The sequence below is a fragment of the Peromyscus leucopus genome, chromosome 8b, assembly GCF_004664715.2.
Source record: "Peromyscus leucopus breed LL Stock chromosome 8b, UCI_PerLeu_2.1, whole genome shotgun sequence".
Classification (NCBI taxonomy): domain Eukaryota; kingdom Metazoa; phylum Chordata; class Mammalia; order Rodentia; family Cricetidae; genus Peromyscus; species Peromyscus leucopus.
The window spans coordinates 32,048,665-32,074,440 of NC_051086.1; the positions used below are offsets into that span (position 1 = coordinate 32,048,665).

A 25,776-nucleotide genomic window follows, 5' to 3' on the forward strand; every position below is an offset into this window, starting at 1 on the left:
GATGATCACAGTTTGGCCAAAGGGTCTGGCCTTCCTGGCTCTGACTGTGTAAATCCCCACCTGTACCCTGTCCACCCAGTGTTTTTCATCTTACTCTGGGCAATCCTGACTCCCAGAGCCATTCTGGCCCTCAGATGGTTGCACACAGTCACCGAGGCTGCTCCCTGTCACAGGTTCCTGTCTCACACCTGCTTCCTCCCACTTCACCGTCTTCATAGGGAGATGATTCCATCAAGAACGCTGAGAAGTGGTCTCCTGTTAGTACCCAGGTGTCTTAGTGGGAAGAGGTGCCGAGCTGGGGTAGGAGGGGGAACTTCGTTTCCTAAGGGCTTGGAATCCTTTGGTTAATGGTTGACTTCTGGAGGGAGCCAGGGACTGGGTGTGTTCACATGTCATAGCAGGAATAACACACTCATGGTATTCCCGAGATGAAAACGTGGAGTGGGTGGGGGGTCTTCCAGGAAAAGTAGGGGCAGGGCCCAAGGAGCCATGTTTCTTTCAGAAGGTCAGGCAGCTCTGTCATTTCCTCTGCTCTTCTGTAATTACCGGAAGTTCTCCCTGCAAACCTGAATAAAGAGGAGCAGGAGTGGAGGGCAGAGCTGAGTCTGAGTCCTACTCTGGAAGGAGACAGGTTGGGCAGGATAGGAGCTAGGTGTCTCATACAGCCATGAACTGCCAGCGTCTAGCATAAACATCCTGTTAGCTTGCCCCACCCTATGCAGATAACAGCTTCTTGCTCCCCCTACCCTGCAGGAACTATATAAACCCTCCTGGAGAAAAATAAAGTTGCCCCTTGATCAGAATCTTGTCTTGGTGTATTCCTTTGTGTCTCCTGTCCCTATCATTCCGTCCTTAGGGTGGTCGAGAACCCGTTGAAGCCCTGCTGGCTGGGGCAGTTGGACAGTATAGGAGCTAGGTGTCTCATGCAGCCCTGAACTGCCAGCATCTTGCTCTGGAGACCTGAGCACACATTCTGCCTGATCCCATTGCCCGATCTCCTCTCTCTTATGCTGCAACATCACCTGTTTCTCTGTGCCTGGCTTCCTCCCACTCAAGCAGGAAAGGGCTGAGGGTAGGCACAAGCACCTGCAAACCAGTTTCAAACAAGGGGATCCTTGGCTGATATGTAGAATTAAATTATATTGTAAAATAAAATAAAAAGGGTCCTCACACTGACTTTCCTTAGTCCTGAGCCTGCCCTTTTCTTTCCACCTGTCTGTCTTTGTTTCTGTCTGTCTGTCTTTGTTTATTCCGTATAACTGGAAATCACCTAGGGGATTGCAGCATCCACCCCCTGGCATGAACAAGACTTGAAATGACTGGGAACAACAGAAGACCAAATCAGACCAGCTTGTGGGTGCTTGGAATCGAACCTGCATCCTCTGGAAGAACAGCTAGTGCTCTTAAGCATGGAGCCATCTCTCCAGCCCCTCCTGTTACATACCTCACCAGTGCAGGAGGAAGGTTTCTGTAATAAATCATTTCTGAAACCAATCTGCTTCCTTTCACAGCATTCATAGCTATGCCCCAAGCTGAGGGAAGGGAAGCCTGGGCCTGATTTTTTGGAAAAAATCTCCAAGAAGATAAGCTCCCTCTTTATAAGCAGATAGGGCCAGAGAGCCAGCTCCAGTCAGGAAGAAAGAACCAAAGGGTCACAAACAGGTTTGTCTGTCCTTCTTAAAACAAAGCTATTTTGTCCCCTCCTTTCCTCTGTCTCCATAATATTTTAGAAGGTATAATTTTTATTAATTCTTTGAGTATTTTATACATGCACAGAATGCAGTTTGATCATATTCACTTCCAATCTTCCCCTGACTTCGCCTAGGCCCACTCCTACATCCCATATTTCCTTCCAACTTCATGTCCTCTTTTTTCTTTTTTATATTTTTGGTTGTGAGCCTAGCCTTTAATGGCTGAGCCATCTCTCCAGCCCCTTTTTTCTTTTTTATAAATTATAATCCAGAGTCCAATTTGTGCTGCCCATGAGGGTGGGGCTACTTTTTTTCATACCAGGAGTCATGCCTGCCTTTAAAGAAAATGGATTTTCCCTCTCACAGAATCCATAAGTCAATGGAGGGGCTCAATGTACTCCAGGGCATAGTCTCTCAAGCTCCTAAATCTCCTTGCATGGACACATACACCCCATGCCATCTGCAGACACTAGAGCTGGCCTTAGATTTCCCACAGCTTCCTGCATGTTTGTTTTCCGTACATTGCTGGACTGATGGGAAAAAAAAATCCTTTGCTGCTTAGGATGAGGTTAAACGTGCAGACAGACCTTGGCATCCTTTCCTGCTGTGTGCATACTTGGGACTGAAGTTTCTGATGTCCTGCTTTGACAGTGAGATTGTCCTGTCTAGTTGTTCATTCACTGTAGACATAGAGTTTAAGGCACACAGCTGCAAAACGTGCAGTTCAGGTATTCCTCTGTTATCTGGGTATGGAATGTCCATGAGGACTGTCTTCCTATGAGTTTTTTCCTTTTGTGTTCAAACAGTGGTTTCCTTGTACAGTTTTAAGCATTTATCACTTAGTACAGCATTTTGATGATTCAACAAACTGCAGAAAGGATTCATGCTTATCCACTCCATACTTACCACACATACCACATATGACTACCACACATAGTATATATAGACTGGACATTTGAAATACACCATAAGTTGAATTGGTAGAAGCTCATTGTTGATAAACAATGGGCAGTTACTTGTTTTTTGGTTTTTTTTTGAGATAAGGTTTGTGGTAGTTTGAAGTAATTGTACTCCATAAGCTCATAGGGAGTGGCACTATTAGGAAGTGTGGCTTGTTGGAGAAGGTGTGGCACCATTAGAAGAAGTGTGTCACTGTGGAGGTCGTCTTCGAGGTCTCTTTTGCTCAAGTTTCTCTCACTATGACTTTCAGAACATTTCCTGTTTCCTGCAATGTAGGACTCTCAGCTAGTTCTCTAGTACCATGTCTGCCTGCATGCTACCATGATCCCTGGATGATAATGGACAGAATTTCTGAAACCTTGAGCTACCCCAATTAAATCTTTCCTTTATAAGAGTTGCTGTGGTCAGGTGTCTCTTCAGAGCAAAGAAGTCCTAACTCAGACAGAATTTGGTACCAGGAGAGGGGTATTGCTGTGATGGGCCAGACCATGTTTTTGTTTGCAGGAATACGAACCTTGGGACTGTGGGTTAGAAAAGTAGTTGAATGCTTTAAGTACTGCTTAATGGGCCACACTAGTATGAGCATGGAAGACAGTGGTGTTGAATGTGATTTGATGAACTCTGGGAGTTTGCTCATGAGGCTACAGAGGAGAAGAATTTTAGTATGTTGCCTTAGTAGATTGTGCTTGTGATATTTTGGTGAAGAAAGTGGCTGCCTTTTGCCCTTGTCCAAAGAGTCTGCCTGAGGTTGAAGTTCAGACTTTTGGATTAATTCCATTGGCAGAAAAATTCTCAAAATAGCCTAGTATGGACTCATTCATGTAGTTATTAGTGTTAACTCTAATGAAGATTTATAATGAAAAGGAGCAATCTGAGCAGAGTAAATTACAAAATGTAAAATTTGAGGAGAAAAAGCCCATGATAATAATGGGCTGAACTTCTGAAACTGTAATAAAGCTTCCCAATTAAATGTTTCTTTTATAAGAGTTTTCTTGGTCATGGTGTCTCTTCACAGCACTAGAAATCCAAAGACAGGATTTTTCTATGTAGCCTTGGATATCTTAGAACTTTCTCTGTAGACCAGGCTAGCCTTGAACTCACAGAGATCCTCCTGTTTTTGTCTCCTGAGTGCTGTGATTAAAGGTGTGTGCCATCACTGCCTAACCATACAGTTACTTGTATTAGTTTTCCTGTTACTGTGATAAAATACCCTGGCAAAAACAATTTAAGAGGAAAGGAGTTTATTCAGGTTCACAGTTCAAGGCTACTGTCCGTTGTGATGGGGGAGACAGCTGATCACATGGCACCTGCAGTCAGGGAGCAGAGAGAGATGAAGGCTGGCGCTCAAGGGCTTTCTCCATTTTATGCCGTCCAAGGCTCTGGCCTAGGGAATGGTGCTGCCCACATTTATGGCGGGTCTTCCCATCTTGATTAACTTAATCAGATAGTATCTTACAGACATTCCCAGAGATTTGTCTCCAAGGCAACTCTAGGTCCTGTCAAGTTGAAAATTGATATAAACCATCACACACAACCCTGCAATGTATAGAAACACTTCCCATGTACATGACAAAAGCCTCCTGTTCATAATGGACTTCTCTGCTGATGGCTTCTTGTGCTACTTACACTATGGTAAGGGCTTCCCACTGTCACTATTAGTGTTGAAGCACACAGAAATAGATTAAAGTATGGGTGAGACTGGGCCCTGGGTGTTCATGACACAGAGGCAGGTAAGTGGTCACCAGGAACAGACTGCTCAATAGATGGTGTCACAGAGGACAATGAGTCAGAAAGATAAGAAATTACTTATGAATGTTACTCACCTGCAGTGGTACACTCCAGTGGTTGATGTGACTGTAGAATAGTGATTCCTAGAAGCTGGAAAGGTGAAGAGAGGAGCAGAGAGAGTTTGGATAACAGGTCCCAAAAGGGTTAAACAGAAGGAGTAGGTTGCGGTGTGCTGCAACACAGCACAGAGATTCTTCTTTAAAATAACCTGTGATGCTCTTTATGAATGAGCACAACAGAGACACTCAGATGCCCCAGAGACTGGGCAAGGACAGTAAAATGATAAATGTATCCTCAATTGGTCAGTATCTACTGTATAAATGTACGTATTAATAGTGGCAATTATCCGTTAGTAACAATAATTCTAATATGCCTAAGAATATGGAAATCTGACCCCACAGTTTTTCACAAAATGATATATTTATTTTTATTTGATGTGCATTGGTGTTTTGCCTACATGTGTGTCTGTGTGAAGGTGTTGGATCCCCTGGAGTTGGTATTACAGACAGTTATGAGTTGCAATGTGGATGCTGGGAATTAAAACCAGGTCCTCTGGAAAGCAGTCAGTGTTTTTAGCTGTTGAGCCATCAAGATTTGATAATTATGTATTGCTTATTTGAGTCACATTTTCATACTGTATCTACAAATAAGTACAATTGCAACTATAAGTATGTAAATATATATATGCTGGTATAAAGTGGGTTAGGATTTATCACCTTGTCCAGGTGATGGTACCAGTGGTAGTTTGAAATAAATGCCCCCCCTAGGGAGTGGCACTATTAGGAGGTATGTCCTTGTTGGAGGAAGTGTGTCACTGTGGTGGGGAGGCTCTGAGGTCTCCTATTCTCAAGTTATGCCCATCGTGGGACATAGATCCCTTCTGCTCCTCTGGATCAAGGTGCAGAACTCCTAGCTCCTTCTCTAGTATCATGTCTGTCTGCATGTCACCCACCATGATGACACAGATTAAACCTCTGAAATGTAACCTAGCCCTAATAAAATGTTTTCCTTGATAAAAGTTGTCATGGAGAGAGACATGATAAGTTATGGAAGGACAGTGCTGTGGTTTGAAGACCACCACATGCTCTTGTGTTAAACACCTGGTCCCCAGCATGGCATAACAGTTGTAAATGTGGCTGAGCCTTTAGGTGTTAGTTCACCAGGCCAGGACTTGTTACTCCTGCCCCTTGTTGTCACCTAGCTCTTTCTGCCACCTCACTCCCAGCCTTCTACAGCGAGTTCTTTCTCTCACCAGGCCCCTTCCATATGACAGAGCACATGTCTCCAAAATGTGAGGCAGATTAAATCTTTCTTCTCTTAATTAGTTTCTGTCAGGTGTTTAGGACACTGTGACATAAAAGGAATTAATACAAATACTATATAGATCCAGATATAATTATAAGGAGATATGGGTATGATATATTGCTTCCTGTTCTCTGAAGAACCCCAAGGCAGAGCTAAAATGTCCATGCTTGCTTTCTGCACATGGAATCCCATGCATGACTCTTTATCCACCTTCTAGAAGGGCAGCTATACATACAGAAAGCAACACTGGAATTTTAGCAAAGAGTGATATTAGATGTCCAAAAGTGATACCAGTTCTCAATAGGATGCTGTGGACAAATAAGCTGTCTACAGCTCCACATGCTGACCCCTCTCAAATGAAGGAAAGTACCAGCACCCCCACTGGACATGAAAGAGTAAGGTAGTGTTTTGGAGTGATCTTACCACAAGGAAAGACAATTTAATCATCACTTGTGCTGCCTACAACCTGAAATTTGAACTCATTCAGGTTGACTTATGAAGGATATGGAATAATGTAGAGGTAACCAACCGTCTTATTAAATAAGAAACACAGAACCAATGTAAAAGAGAAAGCCAAGAGATCAGAGCTCAGAGCTAAAATCTCACCCTTCCTCCTGCCGTGGTCCTAGCTTCCCGAAAGAGAGCTACTTCCTGTGTGTACGTCTTTTCATAGTATTTTTGTTCTGCCTTCTCATTGGTTGTAAACCCAAACACGTGACTGCCTCGTCACCATCTGTATGTACAGCCCTCTAGGTCTTAAAGGCATATGTCTCCAATGCTGGCTGTACCCCTGAACACACAGAGATCTATGGGATTAAAGGTGTGTGCCACCACCGCCACACTCTGTCTATGGCTCTAATAGCTCTGACCCCCGGGAACTTTATTTATTAACATACATTCAAAATCACATTTCAGTACAATTAGAATACCACCACAGAATAAAATATCTTTGTTTTCAACAATTGAGAGGATCTGTGGATGTGTTCACCCATGCAGGTGTTACCTGGAGGGATCATGGGCAGTGGTCACAGTCCCATCTACCATGTATCTCTTGAGTCCATCTGGAGGGAGAATGAACAATGGTCATAATCTTATCTACCATGTGTCTCTCGTGTCCAGGAGATACCACTTCATGTGGAGATGTGTGCTGGGAACCAGCCTCCTGTACTTCATAAACATCAAAAGATATCCACCAAGGCAGGAAACTAAGTTCTTCATCGTACGAGAGTGTGGCAATGCCTGGAGAATCTCCGTGAGTCAAAAGATCCAAGTTTAATTGGACAAAGATATTGTAAGTCATATGTTTACTACCATATATTCTCACACATGGTTTTTTAATGGGAGACAGCCTTTCTCATGTGTTTTTACACTGTTGATGACTCTTCTTCCACTTGCTGCAGTGACAGTCTGTCTCTGAAAGAGGAAAGGGACGGTGAATCCTCTGGTCTTTCACTGAAAATGATTACTACTTCAAAGTAGGCTGTAAGTCAGTGCCCAAAGTCAGCTAGAAGGTACATGCCTCATAGCTCCATAGCTGCTTCCCAGTACTCTGGGGCATCAGACACACATGACCCCAGCTTCTGTGATAAAAACTCCTCCTTATTGAGAAGAGTCTTGGCATCACTTGACACGGTATCAATGAAGAGACTTTTCAAATAGTAAGTCTTTCTAAAGTAAAGGCCTGTGGCCAGTGGCCCCCCAGTAATGGAGGAAATATATTCAATATATTTCAATAATTTTTCCTCGAAGGACATGTCTGTGGTCCTTGTTAGCAATTGGAGGGACTTAAGTTGTGCCCTGATTTCATTCACAGACACATTAAAATCCTTGGCAATATTCTCCAGTGAGGCATCATCTAGCCCAAAGTAAGACCTGTAGAGATCCAAGGTCTCCTCTACTTTCTGTGTTTTATCTCTGATCAAGCCCCCAAATGAAATGGTGGCCCATGCTCCAGCCTTCAAGGCCTCCAGCCAGATCTTCTGTTTCAGGAAATCCCTCTTCCGGTCAATGGCAGTCTCTGTAACACTGTGCAGGGACATCATGAAGATGTGGCGCTTGTGGGCTGGGAGCTCGCTCAGTAAGGTGGTCTCCAGCTCCGGGAAATCAAAGTCAGACTTATCAAAGTTAGAGACCAAGAAGACTGGAGGCTCACTGGAGAGAGCCTCCTGGAGATGTTTTGAACAGTTTTCTCTGATTTTCTTTAAGACACTGTCTCTATTGAAAGTCTTAGGTTTACTCCTGACTTCATTATGTATGTCATGATCTATCTTGGTGCGGACAAAGTAGAACTTGGTATTCATCTTGGTGCTGGCTTTGGCCAGATGTGCATCAATGTCTTTGAAGCGTGTAGCTGAGATGATAATCAAGAAGTCATACTCACCAAACTTCATTTCAGTTAGGTAGTTTTGTGGTGGGAAGATAGTGGACCCAATGCCAGGCAGGTCCCAGATTGTCACTGTGGGAAGCTTTGGGTGTGGGTATGGAGTTCTCTTCATGGTTGTCTCTACCACCCCTGTGGGGGCTGCACCTTCTTCTTCATCCCTCACTCCCCTCAGGGCATTGATGAAGCTGGATTTGCCCACCCCTGTTTCTCCCGTCACCGCAATGTTCAGCGGGGCTGTGTTGATGTTTCTCAGAGCATCGCTGATCACAGAAGCTGCTCCTGGAAGGTTCTTATTCTCCAGGTGGGATTCAATCAAGGTGATGGTTTCCTCAGAGAGGATTTTGTTTTCCTTCTTGAAATTCTTAAAAAAATTTTCAAAGCTGAATGCCAAAAGCTGAGCCATTGGAGCAGAGGTTCTGGAAGGCTTGCCTGTAGCTGTTTGCAGTAGAAGAGGCTGAATAAAGGAGAAGAGAAAGACATTGTGATTATTAGTACAGCAGAGCATAGCCTAGGATTTGTGCTACAGTAAAGCAGGACTTCATCTTCTGTTTCTGTAGAGGCAGAAGCGCCTTCCCCTCTGTTCCTGGCTGCTGGCTAGATTTCTGGCCTGCGTGTCCAATGCCCTCTTGCTCAGGCTCTACTTCTCCCAGGGCTTCCCTTATTCTTTGCTGTCCCATTCGAGGTCCGATTATTCCACACAGTCTCCTACCCTGGTGTTTATTTCTTATTTAAAATTCTTTTAAATTCTGTTTACTCTTTTCAAAATTAAAAAAAAAACCCTAAGGGCATAGATCAGTATATCAAAAACCTCAGACAACATCTCTCATGGAAAGGCTCTCTACCTCATGTGAATGCTTTCAAGCATTGCTTCTTAGCCCTCATGACCTCTGGTCTCTTAGCACAGCCTTTCTAGTTTCTCTTGTGAAGTCTGTGAATAAAGGGAGAAGGACCATGAGGTGGGGAGTGGACAATATTCATTCCATGTCCCACAGAGGGTTGGACATATTATTATCTGTGCGTAATGGACTTTGTTTTACTTAAAGAAGACAAATTATGTCATTTATAGGAAAGTGGGTGAAACTGGAGATAATCCTATTAAGTCAGTTAGGCCAGTCTCAGAAAGACAAATATGATTTCTAATTCATGGGGTTTAGATTTTATGTAGATACGTAAATTATATACATATATATGAGATGAAATTGGAAGTGAAACTGTTTCCTAGGGACAAAGGGACTAATGGGTGTATTCTTAACATGCAGCATGTGCTTGTTTAAAAACTTAAAAAATAGATAAATAAAAAAATCATTTGAAAGTAGATATGCATCTATGTTATCCCTCATTTTTCAACAGGGGAGGTAGGGGATGGTCTCAGTGGTAAGCAGACTCCGTGGTAAGCAAATCCCCATGTGTCCCTGCTTTCTAGTGTTCAGTCTGTAAACCTCAACCAAATAACCAACAAAAATAAAAAATCCCAACTGGATACAAAAAGAGAAAGTGGAAGAAAAAAAAAAACGAAAGAAAAAAAGAAGAAAGGAAGGAAGGAAGGAGAAAGAGACAAGGAGAGAGGAATGAAGGAAGGAGAGAGAGATAGGAAGGAAGGAAAGAAGGAAGGAAGAAAGAAAGAGACATTAAGAAAGACACTGAAAAAATGTGTCCCTATTTTTTTAAAGTTAAGAACCCTGAAGAAGCTGGGCGGTGGTGGCACATGCCTTTAATCCCAGCACTCGGGAGGCAGAGCCAGGCGGATCTCTGTGAGTTCGAGGCCAGCCTGGGCTACCAAGTGAGCTCCAGGAAAGGCGCAAAGCTACACAGAGAAACCCTGTCTCGAAAAACCAAAAAAAAAAAAAAAAAAAAAAAAAAAGAACCCTGAAGAAATGTATTCCCATCAAACTCCTTCTCTGAGAGAGAGTCAATTCTTTTTTTCCCCCAGAGTTAGAAAGAGCTCTATTAAAAAGAAACCAGGCCTGGAGAGAAAGGGAGAGGGCAGGAGCAGAGCAGGAACAGAGAGGAAACACAGGAAGAGAGAGAGAGTCTTAAGGCAGGAGAGACAGGGTAGAGATCAGACACAGAAGAATGAATGAGAATGTATAATGGCACACTTGTGTGGAAATGCCATAATATAACCTACCATGTTGTAGATGAACTTAGAATATAATAATAACAAACACTCAACGAGATCCAAGAGAATACTGATGAATGAAATTAGAACAGAAACATAAGATTTGCTTTAGAAAGTCAGAAGTGTGACATTGTGAAAGACCTTGAAAGTCCATTTTTAATAGACACAATTACACACACATACAGCAGATAGGAAGTCAAGGAGAAGAGGAGAGAAGGAAGGAAGAAACAAAAGGAAGAAAAAATAGAAGGAAGGAAAGGAAAGTAAAGGAAGGAAGCAACAAAATTTTAATAATTTACCAAGGAAATGGAAAGCATGGAACAATGCTCATAAAACACCGATGAAAGAAATCTCAAAGAAAGCTACAAACGATGCTAAGATTCCCATGTTTATAGCTTATAAACATTAATGTTGTCTAAGTGTCTGTACTTCACATAGTGATCTACAGACTTAACACAATCTCATCTATAGCATCAGTGTCATTTAAAATAGAAATAGACTGTGGAATTATAAAATTCACATGGAAACACAAAAGATTGCAAATAGCCCAAACAATATGGATCAAAAAGAACAGGGCTAGGAGGCATCATAATATGTGATTTCAAGGCATAGTACAGAGCCACGGTGAACAGTATGGCAGTGGCATGAAAACAGGCCATAGACCAACCAACAGACCAGAAGAGAAGACCCAGAAATGTCTCCAAACCTGTACAGTTGACTGAGTGCATCCACAGTCAATCAACATCTCAGTAAGCCTTCAAAAACTAATACTGCACAAAGGACACATTGTTGACAAATGGAACTGGGCAAACTGGACTCCAGGCAAAACTAAAACTTGACCCAAAAACCAACTCAAAACAGGCCAAAGAGCTTAATATAAGATGAAAATTTGAAGCTCCTAAAGGGAAATGAGTATGAAAAACTTCATCAGATTTTTCCACATAGTCCCCAAAGCATAGGAAACAAAAGCAGACTGAAAGGAGGATTTCATCTAATGGAAATACTTCTTAAAAACAAAGGAAATAAACACTTCAGTAATGAGACAATTTATAATGAAAAGCCTTAAGAGTGCATCATGTAACAGTCTCAATCAGAGAGACCATAAGATCTCAACAGGTGCAGAAAATGGATTTGACAAAATTCATCAGAGTCATTTCAACACAGTGAGATAGCAAGGCACTTCCTGGAATAACCGAAAACCCTATTTTTCCCCATTGACTCCTCCCAATATGAGAGGTGTTAGAATTGAATTGAACTTACCTTCTCCATAAAAAGCTCTTCTTTGCTAAGGAGACTTTTAACATCATTTGCCACAGTGTCAATGAAGTAATTTTGCAAGTGGAAAGCCTTTGAAAAGTAAGGACGGCTAATGTACTCTAATAGTTTATCTGTTAATGATTTACCCTGCTCTTCTGAGAACAGATGTGGAGACTTAATATTCGCTTTGAGTTCCTCCAGTGGCACCTGCAAATCCTCAGCAATGTTCTCCAGGGATGCCTCATCCAGGCCAAAGGAAGATCTGCAGAAGTTCAAAGTCTCTTCCAACTTCTCTATGTCATTTTTGGTCAAGCCCATAAATGGTATGGTGGCCCATGCTCTTGGCATTAGTGATTCCTTCCAGACCTTCTGTTTCAGTGCATCCCTCTTCTGGTCTATGGTGGAATGAGCAACAGTTGGCAAAGTGAGCATGAAGAGGTGGCGTTTGTGGGCTGGGAGCTCCCTCAGAAGGGTGGTCTCCAGCTTTGGGAAGTCAAAGTCAGACACATCAAAGTTAGAAACTAAGAAGACTGGAGGCTCCTGCTGGGTAACTTCCTTAAGTATACTTGAAATGGAATTTCGTATCTGTTTTAAGACGTTCTCTCTATTAAATCTCTGAGGACTACACTGTTTTTGAGCCATTAGATCATGATCTGTGTGGGTTCGTACAAAATAGAAATTCCTATTCACTTGCACAATGGCTTTGGCTAGTTCTGCATCATTATGTTTAAAGCGTCTAGAAGAGACAATAATGAAGAAGTCATACTCTTCAAACTTGATTTTCTTTAGATAATCATGTGGTTGGAAGGCAGTGGACCCAATGCCAGGCAGGTCCCATAGTGTCACACTGGGAAACTTTGAGTATGGGTATGATGTCCTCTCAGTGGTTGTACATGTCACTCCAGTGGAAGCAGCCGCACCCTCTTCATCAGGCCCCACGCCCCTTAGGGCATTGATGAGACTGGATTTTCCAGCCCCAGTCTCCCCCATCACTGCAATGTTCAGTGGGGCTTTCTCGATGTCACTCAGAGCATTGCTGATTGCAGAAACTGTTCCCCGAAGGTTTCCATCCTCTAGGTATGATCCAATCAAGGTGGTTAATTCCTGAGACAGGACTTTGGTTTCCATCTTGAAATTTTGAAGACTGGAGTCAAGGCTGGAGGTCAAAACAGGATCCTCCTTCTGAGGGGGTGTAGAAGAGGATGTCTGACCCATAGCTGGGAGCAGTTGATGGTGCTAAAAGGAAGAAAGAACCAGGAAATCCAAAGAATTAGTTCAGACAGAGCTAGCTAATGGGAAAGCAGAGCCTCTGTAATGGCCCCACATTACACATGGGCTCTTCCTTCTTTAATTAAATGCTCAGGACTCAACTGTATTTACTTCTGGCCTGGATATAAATTTTGGCTCAACTCAGACTCCTTTACCCTTGACCATTTTCCTCTTTAGAGCACTTTGAGTTCTTCAAGATCAAATTCAAACCGATAACACCTGCACTAAGGAGGTCCTGCTATGGATCTCGTGTTTGAGGTCAGCCTGGGCTATGATACCAAGACCTTTGTCTGCAAAAGAAGTTACCCAAGTACAAAGCTTTGCCAGTCTCTTCAAATAAGGACATATTATGACATGTAAATTGAGTTTCAGGTTTTCAGCTTTACTTTAACAATTGACATGAATGGTAATTATTCAAATTCAACTGCTCACGTTAAGAAGAAGTGGTCTTAAGGATGAAGGAACCCTTGTTATATCTCCCTTGGATTTCCTATGACTTTGATATTTAAGAGACTCCTTTCACTCTTTGGTACTCAAAAACTTTTGCTTTGCCAATCAAAATCATGTGGTTTTGGTGGTCATAGGCTCTGGTGGGGGAAGCTGCCAGTGTTGTTTTGTGAAATGGGCATGATATGCCCATTAATTTTCTATCTAAATATTTGTGTTTGCATCCATGAATTAGTACTGTTGTCTACACTGGCCATGGAAGCTGCTCTTTATAGTGAGTAGGAGTATGATAGAGTAAGTCACAATAGTCAAGGAGTTAAGAATAAGTGATGCTGAATGCTCAGCCATCAATGGGAAGTCTATATCACCCCCTCCAAGGCTCAGTGTGACGCAGAAGAGATGAGAAAAGGATGTAAGAACTGGAGGAAGGCTGGATGTTTTGACAATGTAAAAATGAAATCCCGAAAGGGTAAACACTCAAATAATCCAGTCAATTAGTGCACTAATGAAGTATAGAGACAGTCATCAAGACACTAAATAAATACTTGAAAATGTTTTCAATAGCCTGAGCTATCAGAGAAGAGCAAATTAAAGCTGCTTTGATATTCCATCTGAACAAAGTCAGAATAGCTATCATCATGAAACACATTCACAACAACAACAAATGCTCATGAGAATGTAGAGAAGAGGAACCATTCTGTGTTAGAAGTTGGTGCAACTCCTACTAAATAAGTATGAATTTTCTTAAGAAAGTTGAGCACTGGCCCAGGAATCCCATTCGATTCAATCTGAAGAACTCTTAGTCAACAGACCACAGAGATGCAAGCACATCCATGAAATCAAGTCAGTGCAGATATCTGTATACAGAAAAATGGACAAAGGAAACACGATGTAGACACAATAAGATTGTGTGTAGCTGGGAAGAAAAATGAAACCATGACATTTTCAGAAAAGTGAGTATAACTGGAAGTCATTGTTCCGAGAAGAAATTCCAGACCTCAGCAAGACAAATATCCCACATTTTCTTACACAGGCTGAACCTAACCTTAAAAGTATGTGTGTCTGTACCTGTGTTTTTCAGATCCCCAGTCTTTAAAAGGGATCATGAAAGGCTGAAGAGGTATTAAGGCAGGTGGGCAGTCAAGCAGCAAGGTTATATGTAAGAGGGAAGCAGAATCAAGGACTAGCTAGAGGATGAAAATGAACCAACTGGAGGAAAGGGGGAGATGGAGGCATATGGGGGGAGGGGCACAGAAGAGGACAGAGTACATTGACAAGTATGAAGTATGTACAGAGTATAGAGTACATGTATGAAGAAGATATGATGAAGCTTGGTGATTAAAATACATTAAAAAACTCAGCCAACTAAGAATTTCAGTATTAGCTGGGTGGTGGTGACACATGCCTTTAATCCAGCACTTGGGAAGCAGCAGCATGTGGATTGTGAGTTTGAGGTGAGCCTGGTCTACAGAATGAGTTCCAGGACAGCCAGGGCTGTTATACAGAGAACACCTTCACTCAAATCTTTTGGTATTTTTTTCTCTAATGGTACAGCTGCTGGAGGACTAGTTAGTGAAATAACTAAGTGCTGTAGTTTTGTCTTTTCATATACACATGTGATGGCTCATCTTGGTTGTCAATTTGACTGCATCTGAAATAAACTGAAACCCAAGCAGCTGAGAACACCTGTGTATTTTTCGTGATTAGATAATTTGAGATGGGAAGATACACCTTCAATCTGGTCTACATCTTCTGGTGGCAGCTGGCATAAAAGGACATGGAAGAAGGAAGCTTTTGTTCTTTGCCTGCTTGCCATCATTCACTCTGGCAAGTTCTTCTATTTTACTGCTGAGGCATGCGTTTGCTGGTATTAGAACTCACTTCTTATGGATTCCAATGTATACTGAAGATAAGTTGTGACATTCAGCCCCAAGGCCAGAATAACTCCTGAATTTTTTTTTCTTTCTTTTTTTTTTTTTTTTTTTTTTTTTTTTTTTTTTTTTGTGTGTGTGTGTGTGTGTGTGTGTGTGTGTGTGTGTGTGTTTCGTGACAGGGTTTCTTGCTATGTAGACCAGGCTGGCCTTGAACTCACAGAGATCTATCTGGCTCTGCCTCCCAAGTGCTGGGATTAAAGGTGTGTGCCACAACTGCCTGGTAACTGCCTGGACTCTTGGCTTTTCCTTCGGGAGACATCTACTGTTGGACTAGCCAGATCACAGTTGTTTAGCCACTCCACTAACTCCCCTTTTAACAGATAAAGATTCATGTAGCAGTTCTGCCCCTCTAGAGAACCCTGACCCAAACTCCCCAGAAATGAGAAATTCTACCTATAGCATCTTATGTGAGGGAAAGGTAGGATGGATTGTGTCTTAGTCAGGGTTTACTATTGTGAGGAGGCACCATGACCATGGCAACACTTATAAAGAACACATTTAATCGAGAGGGGTGGTTGTTACAGTTTCAGAGGTTCAGCCCATTATCATCATGACAGGGAGCATGGCAGCACACAGGCAGACGTGGTGCTGGAGCTGAGAGTGCTACAGCTTGCAGGCAACAGGAAGTCAACTGACTGTCACACTTAGTGAAGCTTGAGAAAAAGATCTCAAAGCCTGCCCCCACAGTGACACACTTCCTCAAGAAAGACCATACTTCCTCCAACTAGGCCACACTTCCTAAGAGTGTCACACCCTTTGGGAACCATTTTCTTTCAACCCACCACAGATGGCCAACATCTGTGGATCTTAATAGTCATATTATAGAAACAGGTCTCAGTACATCATCTGCAGATAAAATCTCTCATCTCCTCCTCTTGATTCTAGTTAAACAGAGCGTTTTCTGTGTCCTGGGCATCCCAAATTTGAACATATGGGTCTTATAGAAAGCAGATCCAGCACACATGACATCTGGATGGTACATGATGATACTTTTATAAGAAAATAGGAAGATATCAGGTGTTCAGGCACACTTGGATTCTAAGTTCCTGTTCATGCCCACAGGAGAATCAGGTAGACTTTAGGAGATAAGGATATGCAAAGGATCCTGGAAGGAGGACTTACAGCTCAGTCTATCGACAATTCTCCTAGGAACCCTTGGATTTGATAAAATCAAACATCTATTCATGATAGAGTCCTGAAGAAATCTGGAATGGAATGAACACACCTCAACATAATAAAGGTTGCATGTGGTGAACCTATAGCCAATACTATACCAAATGGGAAAACCTCAAAGCCAATGTACTGAGCATGGCAACAAGACAAGGATTTCCTCTTTCTCCACCTTACCAATTCAGTCTAGAAGTCTTAGCTAGGACAATAAGATCCAAGAAACAAACAAAACACATATAAAGGAAAAGGAGACGTCGAAGAGAATACATTTCTATAATAAGAGACTGAAAGAGTTCACCAGAAACTCTAGAAATCACTTTCAGCAAAGTGACAGAGTTAAAAATGGACGTAAATCTTGGTAGCCTTCATGTATATTAATGGCAAATATGCCGAGGAAGAAACCAGGGAATGAGTCTCATTAATACTAGTCAGCCCTTTCTCCTCAACTACATACCTGGGAATAAGACTAACCAAGGAAGGAAAAGCACTCTATAATGAAAACTTTAAAGCCCCCCCCCAAAGGAAGACAATAAAAGATTAAAAAGACAATTCTTATGCTAAAGACTGCAAGAATTCATGTTGTGAAAATGACTGTCTTAACAAAATCAATCTACAGATTCAATGCAATTCCTATCAAAATCCTAATGCCATCATTCACAGAAACAGAAAAAAAATCTTAAAGTTCAGTTTGAAAGTACAAAAGATCTCAGACAGGCAAAGCAATCCTGAGGTGGGGAAAATGCTGAAGACATCACTGTACTTGGTTTCAAGTTATGTTACAGAACCATGGTAACAAAAGTACCTTGTGAGTACTTTTTTTTTTTTTTAATATCATCTTCATTTCTAAATGGTTGCTCTTCTTCAGGAATGACCTATCACTAAACTTAAAACATTCAGACAGACGCTCTGATTCTCTGAATGTGCCACTTGGCTTGTCTCACAAATGTTGCCATCTTAACCAGGGTTTGGATGTGATCACCGAAAAGCACAGAATTAAAGCCATGGTCCTGTCTCATTAGTCATGGAAGATTTTCAAAAGGAAGTGATATCTAAGTCAGGTGAAAAATAGTGTGTGGAGTAGGCTGGGCAAATGGAAAAGGGGTGGAGTAAAGAGGAGCTTGAAGAACTGCGGTGCATCTTGAGAACTACTAGTAGACCTGTGGCTGATCTGAGAGTTCAAGTTCAGAAGTGAGGGAGCAAGAGTGGATGGCAATCAAGGGATCACTGAGTGATTCAATGGTGAGAGATAGTGCCCCTTAAGGACAACTGGAAAATGCAGCATACAAAGTGGAAGTGGCCAGATTCTGTGAACAGCATCTTTGCAGCTTCCAATTGACACCAACCATAGGAAACCCATTTGATTCAGGACCCAAGTACATGCACACTCCAAGCACAACAGTATAAGAAAGAATTTACTACTCAGTTGTGCACTTTGGTCTACTATATTATGTTCACTGACTTCTAAAATGGTATCTTCCATTTGGTCAACTTTAACAAATGTGGTTGTGCCTTACTCAATAAACAAAGGAGTTAATAGAAAATGAAGGATATTCATGAATAGATTTCCTATGCTAGGCTCTATATGGTTCTTGTTTCATGTAACTAATCTGAATTTCCATCAAAAAACTCAGACATAAAAACCAGCCTAGCTTTGACATAAACCAGAAAGATCAATGACTTTTGAAAATGGGTAAAGTTCCTGTCATTACATATGTATATACATGTTGTGATAATAATTAATGAGTAGATCATTAATTAAGGAATGGAAGAGAGAGGGAACCTGGAGAGAGGTGGATGTAGTGTTCATGCATGAAGTTCTCAAAAAACATATTAAATGACAAAAAAAAAAGAATTTTGACATCTGAAGAAAAAGAAAAAAATCCTGGATTTGGCCACCATATGGAAAGTTTGAGAGAAAAATTTATGTGCTGATTTATTACAGAAAAATAGTATAAACCTCTGCATGAGCCTCAGGTCAGTACTGAGCATGGATTACTCTCTGAAAGGTTAGAAAGCCCCAACCTCAGTAAAGTCATCACTGAAAGAGTTTATGCCTTGCCATAGAGATAGTTTCCTGGGTGCAGATAAAATAGTTGATCTGAGCCAGAGAAAAACGCCACTTAGTAGCTTCCTCTTCAAAACCCAACCCAAACACCTTTCTATTCCACAGGTGGTCCAGGTAAAGCTCATGGCTTCTCCCAGATTCACTGTACACCAGGTGATACCAGTGTGTGTTCTGATCATAGAAGTTTATCTCCATGGGGTAAATAAAACAGTTACAGTAGAGATGGGTGTGGTGGTACACACCTTTAATCTCAGCCCTAGGAGTCAGAGGTCGATGGATTTCCTTGAGTAGGAGGCCAGGCTGATTTTCATGTTCTAGATCAGCTAGAGGCACACAGAGTTGTCCAGTCTCAAACAAAACAAAAACAATAAAAACAACAAACAGTTACAACTAAAACCCACCCCAAACAGGTCACAGCATTGACTCTGAGGAATCTGGTCACACAGCCTGCCCTCCTTCTCCAAGCTTGAGGTCTCATCAGAAGAGCAACAGACCCAGGAATGTACAGGTGATAGAAAAGATTGTTGCTGTCTCAACTGGGGGTTGGGGTCCCTCTTTGGTGCAGAAGACAGAGAAGGGCCCTACTGTGAACAACCCCTGAGTGAAATAAACTAGAATTCAAGCTCCTCTGCCCTGGTGCCAGGAGTTCACCTTCCATGTCATAAGTAAGTAGGATTTTTAGTCAAGCTGCACTTAGAAATCCTTCACATACCTGTTCCGGAGTGATGATGTGAGTGGCCCTCCTGAGAGGTCAGCTCTTCTCTGGGAGCAAGGTCACTGGGGTAGCTCTCTATGGAATCCTCTAAGCTGGGATGTTCTGGAACCAGATGGGATGAAGAGTGCCGGTTCTGGTGTTTTAGGAGATCAGAACAGCTGGTAAGCAAGGGCTGATCTGCCTGGGTTTCCTTCCAGATGGTGCTGTGCAGTCTTTGCTCTCTGCTCTTCACGTCCTGGATTGGATGTGGTGCCTTCGATCCTGCCTCCCTGGTGTGGGTAGGGTTTGGTTTCTATTCTTTGAACCTGCAGGCTGTTTTACACAAATCAGCTGAATAGGTTTCACATCCTCCTTCAGAGAGGGAGGCGGAGCTCTGCTGAAGTGGCCTGAGTTGAACTCCAGGGCTTCCTGAGTGCTTGGGTACCTTGGTAACCAACTCCAGTGTCAGTGCTCCCTGGCACTGACCACTCTGCTTCCTATCTCAATCCCTCTGCTCAGATGATGGCATCTATTGCAGGGCAGTATTGCCTTTCAGACCCAGGGAGCCCAGGGTGCCATGGTTGCAGATATTGCTGTAACCCCACACCCTTGCTGCTGTTCTGTTGATTTTCTTTCTCTCACCCAGTGGACAATGTAAGTGGACACGTGTTTGTAGGGATGTTGTCACTCAGAACCCTTCACCTTATCATGAGACAGCATTCTCACCCGCTCAGACTTCACCATTAGGCAAGGCTGCCTCCAAGTGAGCTCCAGGGAGAAACTGACTAGCTCCCTAGCCACTCATGGACATTTCCACTGTGACAGTGAACATTATGTTTAGAGAATAAACTTAATGTGCTTGAAAAAACAACGTTGCTGTTAGCTTGAATAAGCCATGAGGAAGTTGCTCCTACTTTGAATGCACCCTGTCTGCTGACCCGAGCTGGAGCATTTCCTAGTAGTGTTGGGCTATTCTTAAAAAATTGCTGGTTGTTGTAAAACATTTCACTGCCCCAGCTATTCCTATAAGGTAATGGGTCACATGATTAAACAGGTTAACTGCTAAGTTCTGCTTTTGTATGAGAAGCTTGCTTGGATGGCTGAGGCACCTGCGGGACATCTGCTTTAAAATGAAGACTTTCTCACACCCAGACAGGATATGAGTTAATTTGGCTCCCCAAAATTATATCTTTGTGGGTTATTTTTTAAACCTTTATAATGCTTTGGATAACAATCATCAGGGCCTTACCTACAGAACTCTTTGGTTTAGTCCTGGCCAGTCTTTTTTTTTTTTTTTTTTTTTTTTTTTTTTTTTTTTTTTTTTTTTTTTTACAATAATAATAAAAAACTTGTGATTTAGTAAAACCAAAACTTGAACTAAAACCTAATCTCTGAAGGACCCCAGCCACACAGCCCCACAGAGGAAAATGCTGGAGCAGGGAAGAGCACTGTCTCAGACTCCTGTCCCTGTAGTGTGTGTCCCTGGGGTTAGGAAGTCTGTGCCTGGTGAGGCCAGGAGTGGGTTATGGTGGAGTTCAACTTAATGACATCCTGGAATCAGTTTAATAGAGAGTCAACTTCTCTGTGGGATGAGAAACTGGCATTCTCCATGAGGACAGAGGGAAAGTTTCTCTGCAAAATGCAATGCAGGGGGTGGGAAGCTGGATCAGGGCAGAGGCGCCATGTTACTCTCTGAGGTTCAGGGAAGCTCTGAAGTTGACTACCCCTCTAGCATTTACTGGCAGGATCTTACTAGAAAGGTGTATAGAGAGGAGCAGGGGTGGATAATGAGAGAGAGGGGGAGAAAGAGAGTGGAGAGAGAGGGGGGAGGGAACGAGAGAGAGAGAGAGAGAGAGAGAGAGAGAGAGAGAGAGAGAGAGAGAGAGAGAGAGAGAGAGAGAGAGAATGAATGAATGAATCCAGGCATGGGCAGACAGACCCTGAAGCTCTGACCTAAGCTATGCTGCAGGTGCTCAGTACAAACTCTACCTACTGAGATCCAATGTTGCCCAGAGTTTTGGACAATGTGACCCACTGTTGTGTGACAGGTTTCTCTGAGAGTGAAACATTCCATCCTGCAGGGAAGTGCTTTAAGCAGAGAGGAAAACAACTCAAAATACCTTCAGGAAGTCCCTGAAACTGACTAAATTTGCTAGACCCTTTCCTGTCAAAGTAATAAAACCTGAGAGTCCCTCTCAAACTATTAAAGCTGGAATGCAAAGAAAACACTGGGCTGCCTGGAAGAGGGTTAAATCAGAGTCACTTGGAACGGAGACTCTGCAACCTGCTGAGCTGCACCAGGTTTCCTAGCTTTTGTGAGCTGTTACTCAGGCAGGGGTGGGCCTTGGTGATGCATCTCTCTTTGAGTATTTCTTGTCCTGTGACTGCTCACACATATTCTAGTAAGTAACCCCAGTAAAACTCATTGGCTCACCAAGTTGAACTTTGGTGGTAACTGAGAAAGGAAAAATATTGGCTCATGACCCCCAAAACCTAGTTCACAGCACAAAGAAAATTTATTTGCCCCAGAGGTACAGAGGGCAGGAAATAAGAGAAAAAGACAGGAGGTAGAGGATCAGGGTGAAGGGGAAGGGAACAGGGTAAAGGACATGGGTATTTGTCCTGGAGGGACAAAGGACTGCCTCTGGATAGAGGGGAGACAGATTCCGATCATAGGCAAATGGAGGTCTAAAAAGGTAAAATGGAAACCCTGTGTTAGAATCAGGTGTTTAAATTTAACTGGACATATTAATTAGGTGAGCCAAAGTGGGCTTCCAGATGACTGGACTTTGACAGTTATGCTCAGGAGGAGGAGGAAGCAGCCAGCTAAGGGAATAGATTTTGGTGGCTAGCTTTAGGAATGTAACCTAATAGTTTTTAGCAAGGCACGGCGGATGATAGAGAAGAGCAAGGCCTGCCAGAGCCATGTTCATCATAATTGAGCTGGTCAAAGTCCCCTCAATCTGTGTCTTTGTGGTGAGCTCTCTATCTGGGGTGAGTAGATGAGTGTGTTCTGTCCACCCAAGAAAAATTTTGTCATACAACACTCACTGTGCTGAAATCCACACTGTCCATCTCCCTTTGCTCACTCATGATACAATTCATGCAATTCTCTAGGGCTTCTTGCCGCCTCCCTGGTAAACCTTACCATCTTTCATACCATATGATCAAAAAACTTGGTTCACGTGTCTCCAAATATCCAGGGAATCTATGCAGATTTTTATGAAGCTCAGTGCCCTGTCTCCTCTCTTCCAGGATCTACCATCTTCTGTTCCCAGTGCCTGACTTCCCCCAATGCATTTAGCCAGGGGTGAAGGTAGATCTCAGGCCCCTGCAAATCCTCTACCGAACAGAGTAATTATTGTGACATCCTCCTGCACTGAGCAATGACTCTGGCCACCTTCTATTGATTTCTTTTGTTTCTTAGATCAATTGAGATAACATTACCCAGAAGTGTTTGTGTCATGTCATAAATCACTGGAGTTGATTCACACTGACACACACCTTTCATGATCTCTCCACTTCTGAAGTCTGGGATGTCCTAATGAGAAGGCAGAGAAAGTGTCACTCACAGCTCACATGGGCTTTCAGAAGCACAGTTTTGAAAGATCTGAACCATTTCCTGCTCTTCAGAGCATAACAGGAAGTGGGATGGTTAGAAAACACAGGATGGCTGTGGGATGACTCAGGACTGACCCTGCTGAACCCAGTGCTGGGTGGAGTCGGTCACTGCAAATGCACAGGGCAAGGGTTTCTCACTTCACTTTTGTGGGTTTTGTGGATCCGAGGAGAGTTCTGTGCTGTGCTTTCACTCCTGGGCTCGACAGTGCGGTCCTCACGCAGATCTATTCATTAGTCATTTACCACCGTATCTCACCATTCTAAGAACCTGATGAACTCATGCTCTTTAGATCTGACCTGACTGTTAGCTGCAGAGGTTAGTGATGGGGACCCCCATACACTGCCACCCCCCCCCATGCCCAGTCGGGGAAGAAAAGTTAAAGTGGCAGCTTTCCGACTTAGGCAGTGAAACAGCAGCGAATGACCTTGCAGGTGTCATTTGTAAGAAGAGAAAAAGGGGACGTCTGTGTTGGAGTGGGTAGGATGCGGTGGTATATTTGATCAGGCATGTTCATTAGGTGAGCCAAAGGGGGCTGTTGATGGCCGGACTTTAATATTTTGATGTCTGGACCCTAGTAGTCATCCTCAGGAGGAGGAAATGCCAAATAAGAAATAGACCTTGGGGGCTAACTTTCGGGATGTAATGTAATGGTTTTCAGCAAGGCAGAGGGAACTAGGGAGAAGGCCAAGGACTGTCAGAGCTACATGCTCCAGTGGGCTAGTGTCCCCTAACTCCCACCTTTTTGAATCATTTTTGGGGGGCTGGGTGTTGGGTAAATGGGCATCATTCTCTCTGGCTGCTTTCTGCTGACCTTGGTGCATAGTTGTTAAGGTATCCAAGGAAGCTGGGTTGTCAGTCAAGGCCAGGAAGAGCAGACTCTGTCTGTTGATGTCCAAGTTCTATTGTACCATCTGAGGCTAGGGAAGTGTAGTCTATGATGCTGGACCAGAGGTAGATTCCAAAGAAACTGCTGGTATTGGTGCTGGTCTGTAGTTGATTTGAAATCTGTCAGGACAGATGGATGACCACCTGGACAGTGGTAAAGTTAATGAGTCTAAAATTTTTTTTTTCTCAGATGTACATTTGAAACTGTTAGTTCGTGGTCCTGGTATTTGGAGAACAGGAGTCTCAAGAGCAGGGGGAGAGGGAGAGATCCCATGCAGAGATCCTAGGGAAAGAGGAGAGATCTCAGAGTAATGGAGAGAGATCCCTGTGAAAGGACCAAGCAGCTGCCATAACAGGCTGCTCAGTCTTCTCTCAGAGATCAGGCCTCAATTTCAGTTTCCTGAGACTTAAGCAATGGTTTCTGGGAGGGCCATTAACAAAAGGCACAGTCTTGCAATAGCTCCCTTTCTGCATGAACTCTGACTGCTCAAGGTTCAGCCAGTTGTTTACTGTCTGGGACCCCTCATTAACTTAGAGCTATGTGCATGGGTCAATGTGAAGGTGCAAGGCCATCCAGCCTTCATGACAGCTCAAGGACAAAGCCTGGGACTTGTCCAGGCCTGCCCAAAAATGATAACTGTAATCCCCTACCAGTAAATTCAAAGGTTACAAACCCTCACCCAATCATATGACGTCAAGGCTTGTACTACCCTGCTTGTGGTTTTTCCCTTTAAAAACCCCTCACCATGAGCGCTCAGGGCTGTCCTCCTTTACCTGGCTAGCCAGTTTTTTGGACTCGGACCAAGCCCAGGCTTGCTTGTTACCAATAAACCCCTGTGTGCTTTGCATTGGATATTGGCTCTGCGGTGGTCTTGCTTGGGGTTCTTGTGACATGGCCACAACACTTGGAAGAGAAGAGATACTATGGAGAGATCCCAGGGAAAGAGGAGAGATCTCAGGAGAAGGGGAGAGCACACAGGGAAAGGGGAGACTTCCCAGGGAAAGGTGAGAGATCCTAGGGAAAGGGAAGGGATCCCAGGGAAAGTGTGGCCCCTGAGTCCTTCTCTCTTCTCCTTCTTTTGCTCCTCCATCTCCTCCCAGATTTCTCCTCCTATTTATTCTCTCTGCCTGCCAGTCCTGCCTATCCTCTCTCCTGCCTTGCTATTGGCCGTTCAGCTCTTTACTAGACCAATCAGGTGTCTTAGACAGGCAAATAACACAGCTTCACAGAGTTAAACAAATGCAACATAAAGAATGCAACACATCTTTGCATCATTAAATAAATACTCCACAGCATAAACAAATGTAACTCATCTCCAACTATTATTCTACAACAGAGGATGTCTGGACACTTCATGAATTTAGGGGTGTCACTTGGTGGAGGAATTTTGGCAATCGTTTGGACAGAAGAAAAGTAGGAGTGTGAGAAGAGAGATGAGATTGTGGGGAGTGGGTGATCATGAGGGTACATCAGCTGGAGGGTGAAGATGAGTACACAGTGGGGATTAGGAGAGTATTCTGTGTTGAAGGAGGGTTAGGTGTCTGGGTTACCTTATTATCTGGGTTGTGTAGTAGGGTAGCCTGAGGCGGGGTTAGGGTGAGTTATAAAAGTGGGGTTGCAGCTTGATGGGCGGTTGTGTCTGTGTGACTACTGTATTTACTGATAATGGAGGGGTCAGTCCGATGTGGACATGTGACAGGAAGGAGCTGCCATCTGTACAAAAACTGTAGGCTGAAGTGTAGGTTAGAAGACCCTTTTGCATATGAGAGGACTGGGAGAGGAGGTCTTTGACTACCTTAGTAGTCTCTGGGCAGGAGTGAAGGGGGTCTGGAGAATGTTAGGGTAGAGGGAGAAGTGTGGAGGATTGAGGGGAGGACAAGCAAGGAGTGTGAGTGGTGAGTTTTCTGTGAGATCGAAGTTAATACAGCTTTCATAAGGTTAGGACTTGCAGCTTTATCCCTGTTAAATTTGAGCCTTCAAGTTTGAGTTGAGGATAATTGGAGATCTTTTAGCATGAAAATAAACCTTAAACCATGAATGTACTAAACATCTGTCATTAAAGAATATACAGAATATTATAGTTTTCCTATGGTTAGGTTTAAACTGAAGGCAGTATCAGGACAGGAAAGGGTTAAGGTGGGAAAGCAGCAGCAGCAGCAGCAGCAGCAGCAGCAGCAGCAGCAGCA

The 25,776-nt window shown here is 43.2% G+C and overlaps 1 protein-coding gene across 2 annotated transcripts; it reads right to left on the reverse strand.

The window, feature by feature from the left end:
- Positions 1-6,624: 6,624 nt before the first annotated feature.
- On the reverse strand, positions 6,625-19,549 carry LOC114706394. Of its 2 annotated transcripts, none has more exons than XM_028888784.2 (3): positions 19,101-19,549; positions 11,507-12,739; positions 6,625-8,581 (listed from the first exon to the last, which is right to left on the reverse strand). In XM_028888784.2, exons 2-3 carry the CDS (start codon positions 12,716-12,718, stop codon positions 7,265-7,267), a joined length of 2,529 nt encoding a protein of 842 aa, XP_028744617.1. In that variant the 5' UTR covers positions 12,719-12,739; positions 19,101-19,549; the 3' UTR covers positions 6,625-7,264. The 2 variants fall into 2 exon arrangements, with proteins under 2 accessions (XP_028744617.1, XP_037056785.1); XM_037200890.1 differs by lacking the exon at positions 19,101-19,549 and adding an exon at positions 18,631-19,076.
- Between the last annotated feature and the right edge of the window lie 6,227 nt (positions 19,550-25,776).

What these genes read in the sequence shown, in the direction of transcription:
- LOC114706394 (XM_028888784.2), bottom strand. Translation starts at nt 12,718, where the DNA reads ATGGGTCAGACATCCTCTTCTACACCCCCTCAGAAGGAGGATCCTGTT. An exon ending in AAGAGCTTTTTATGGAGAAG is followed by an intron (nt 8,582 to 11,506) that starts GTAAGTTCAATT and finishes TCCTTTATTCAG; the next exon opens with CCTCTTCTACTGCAAACAGC.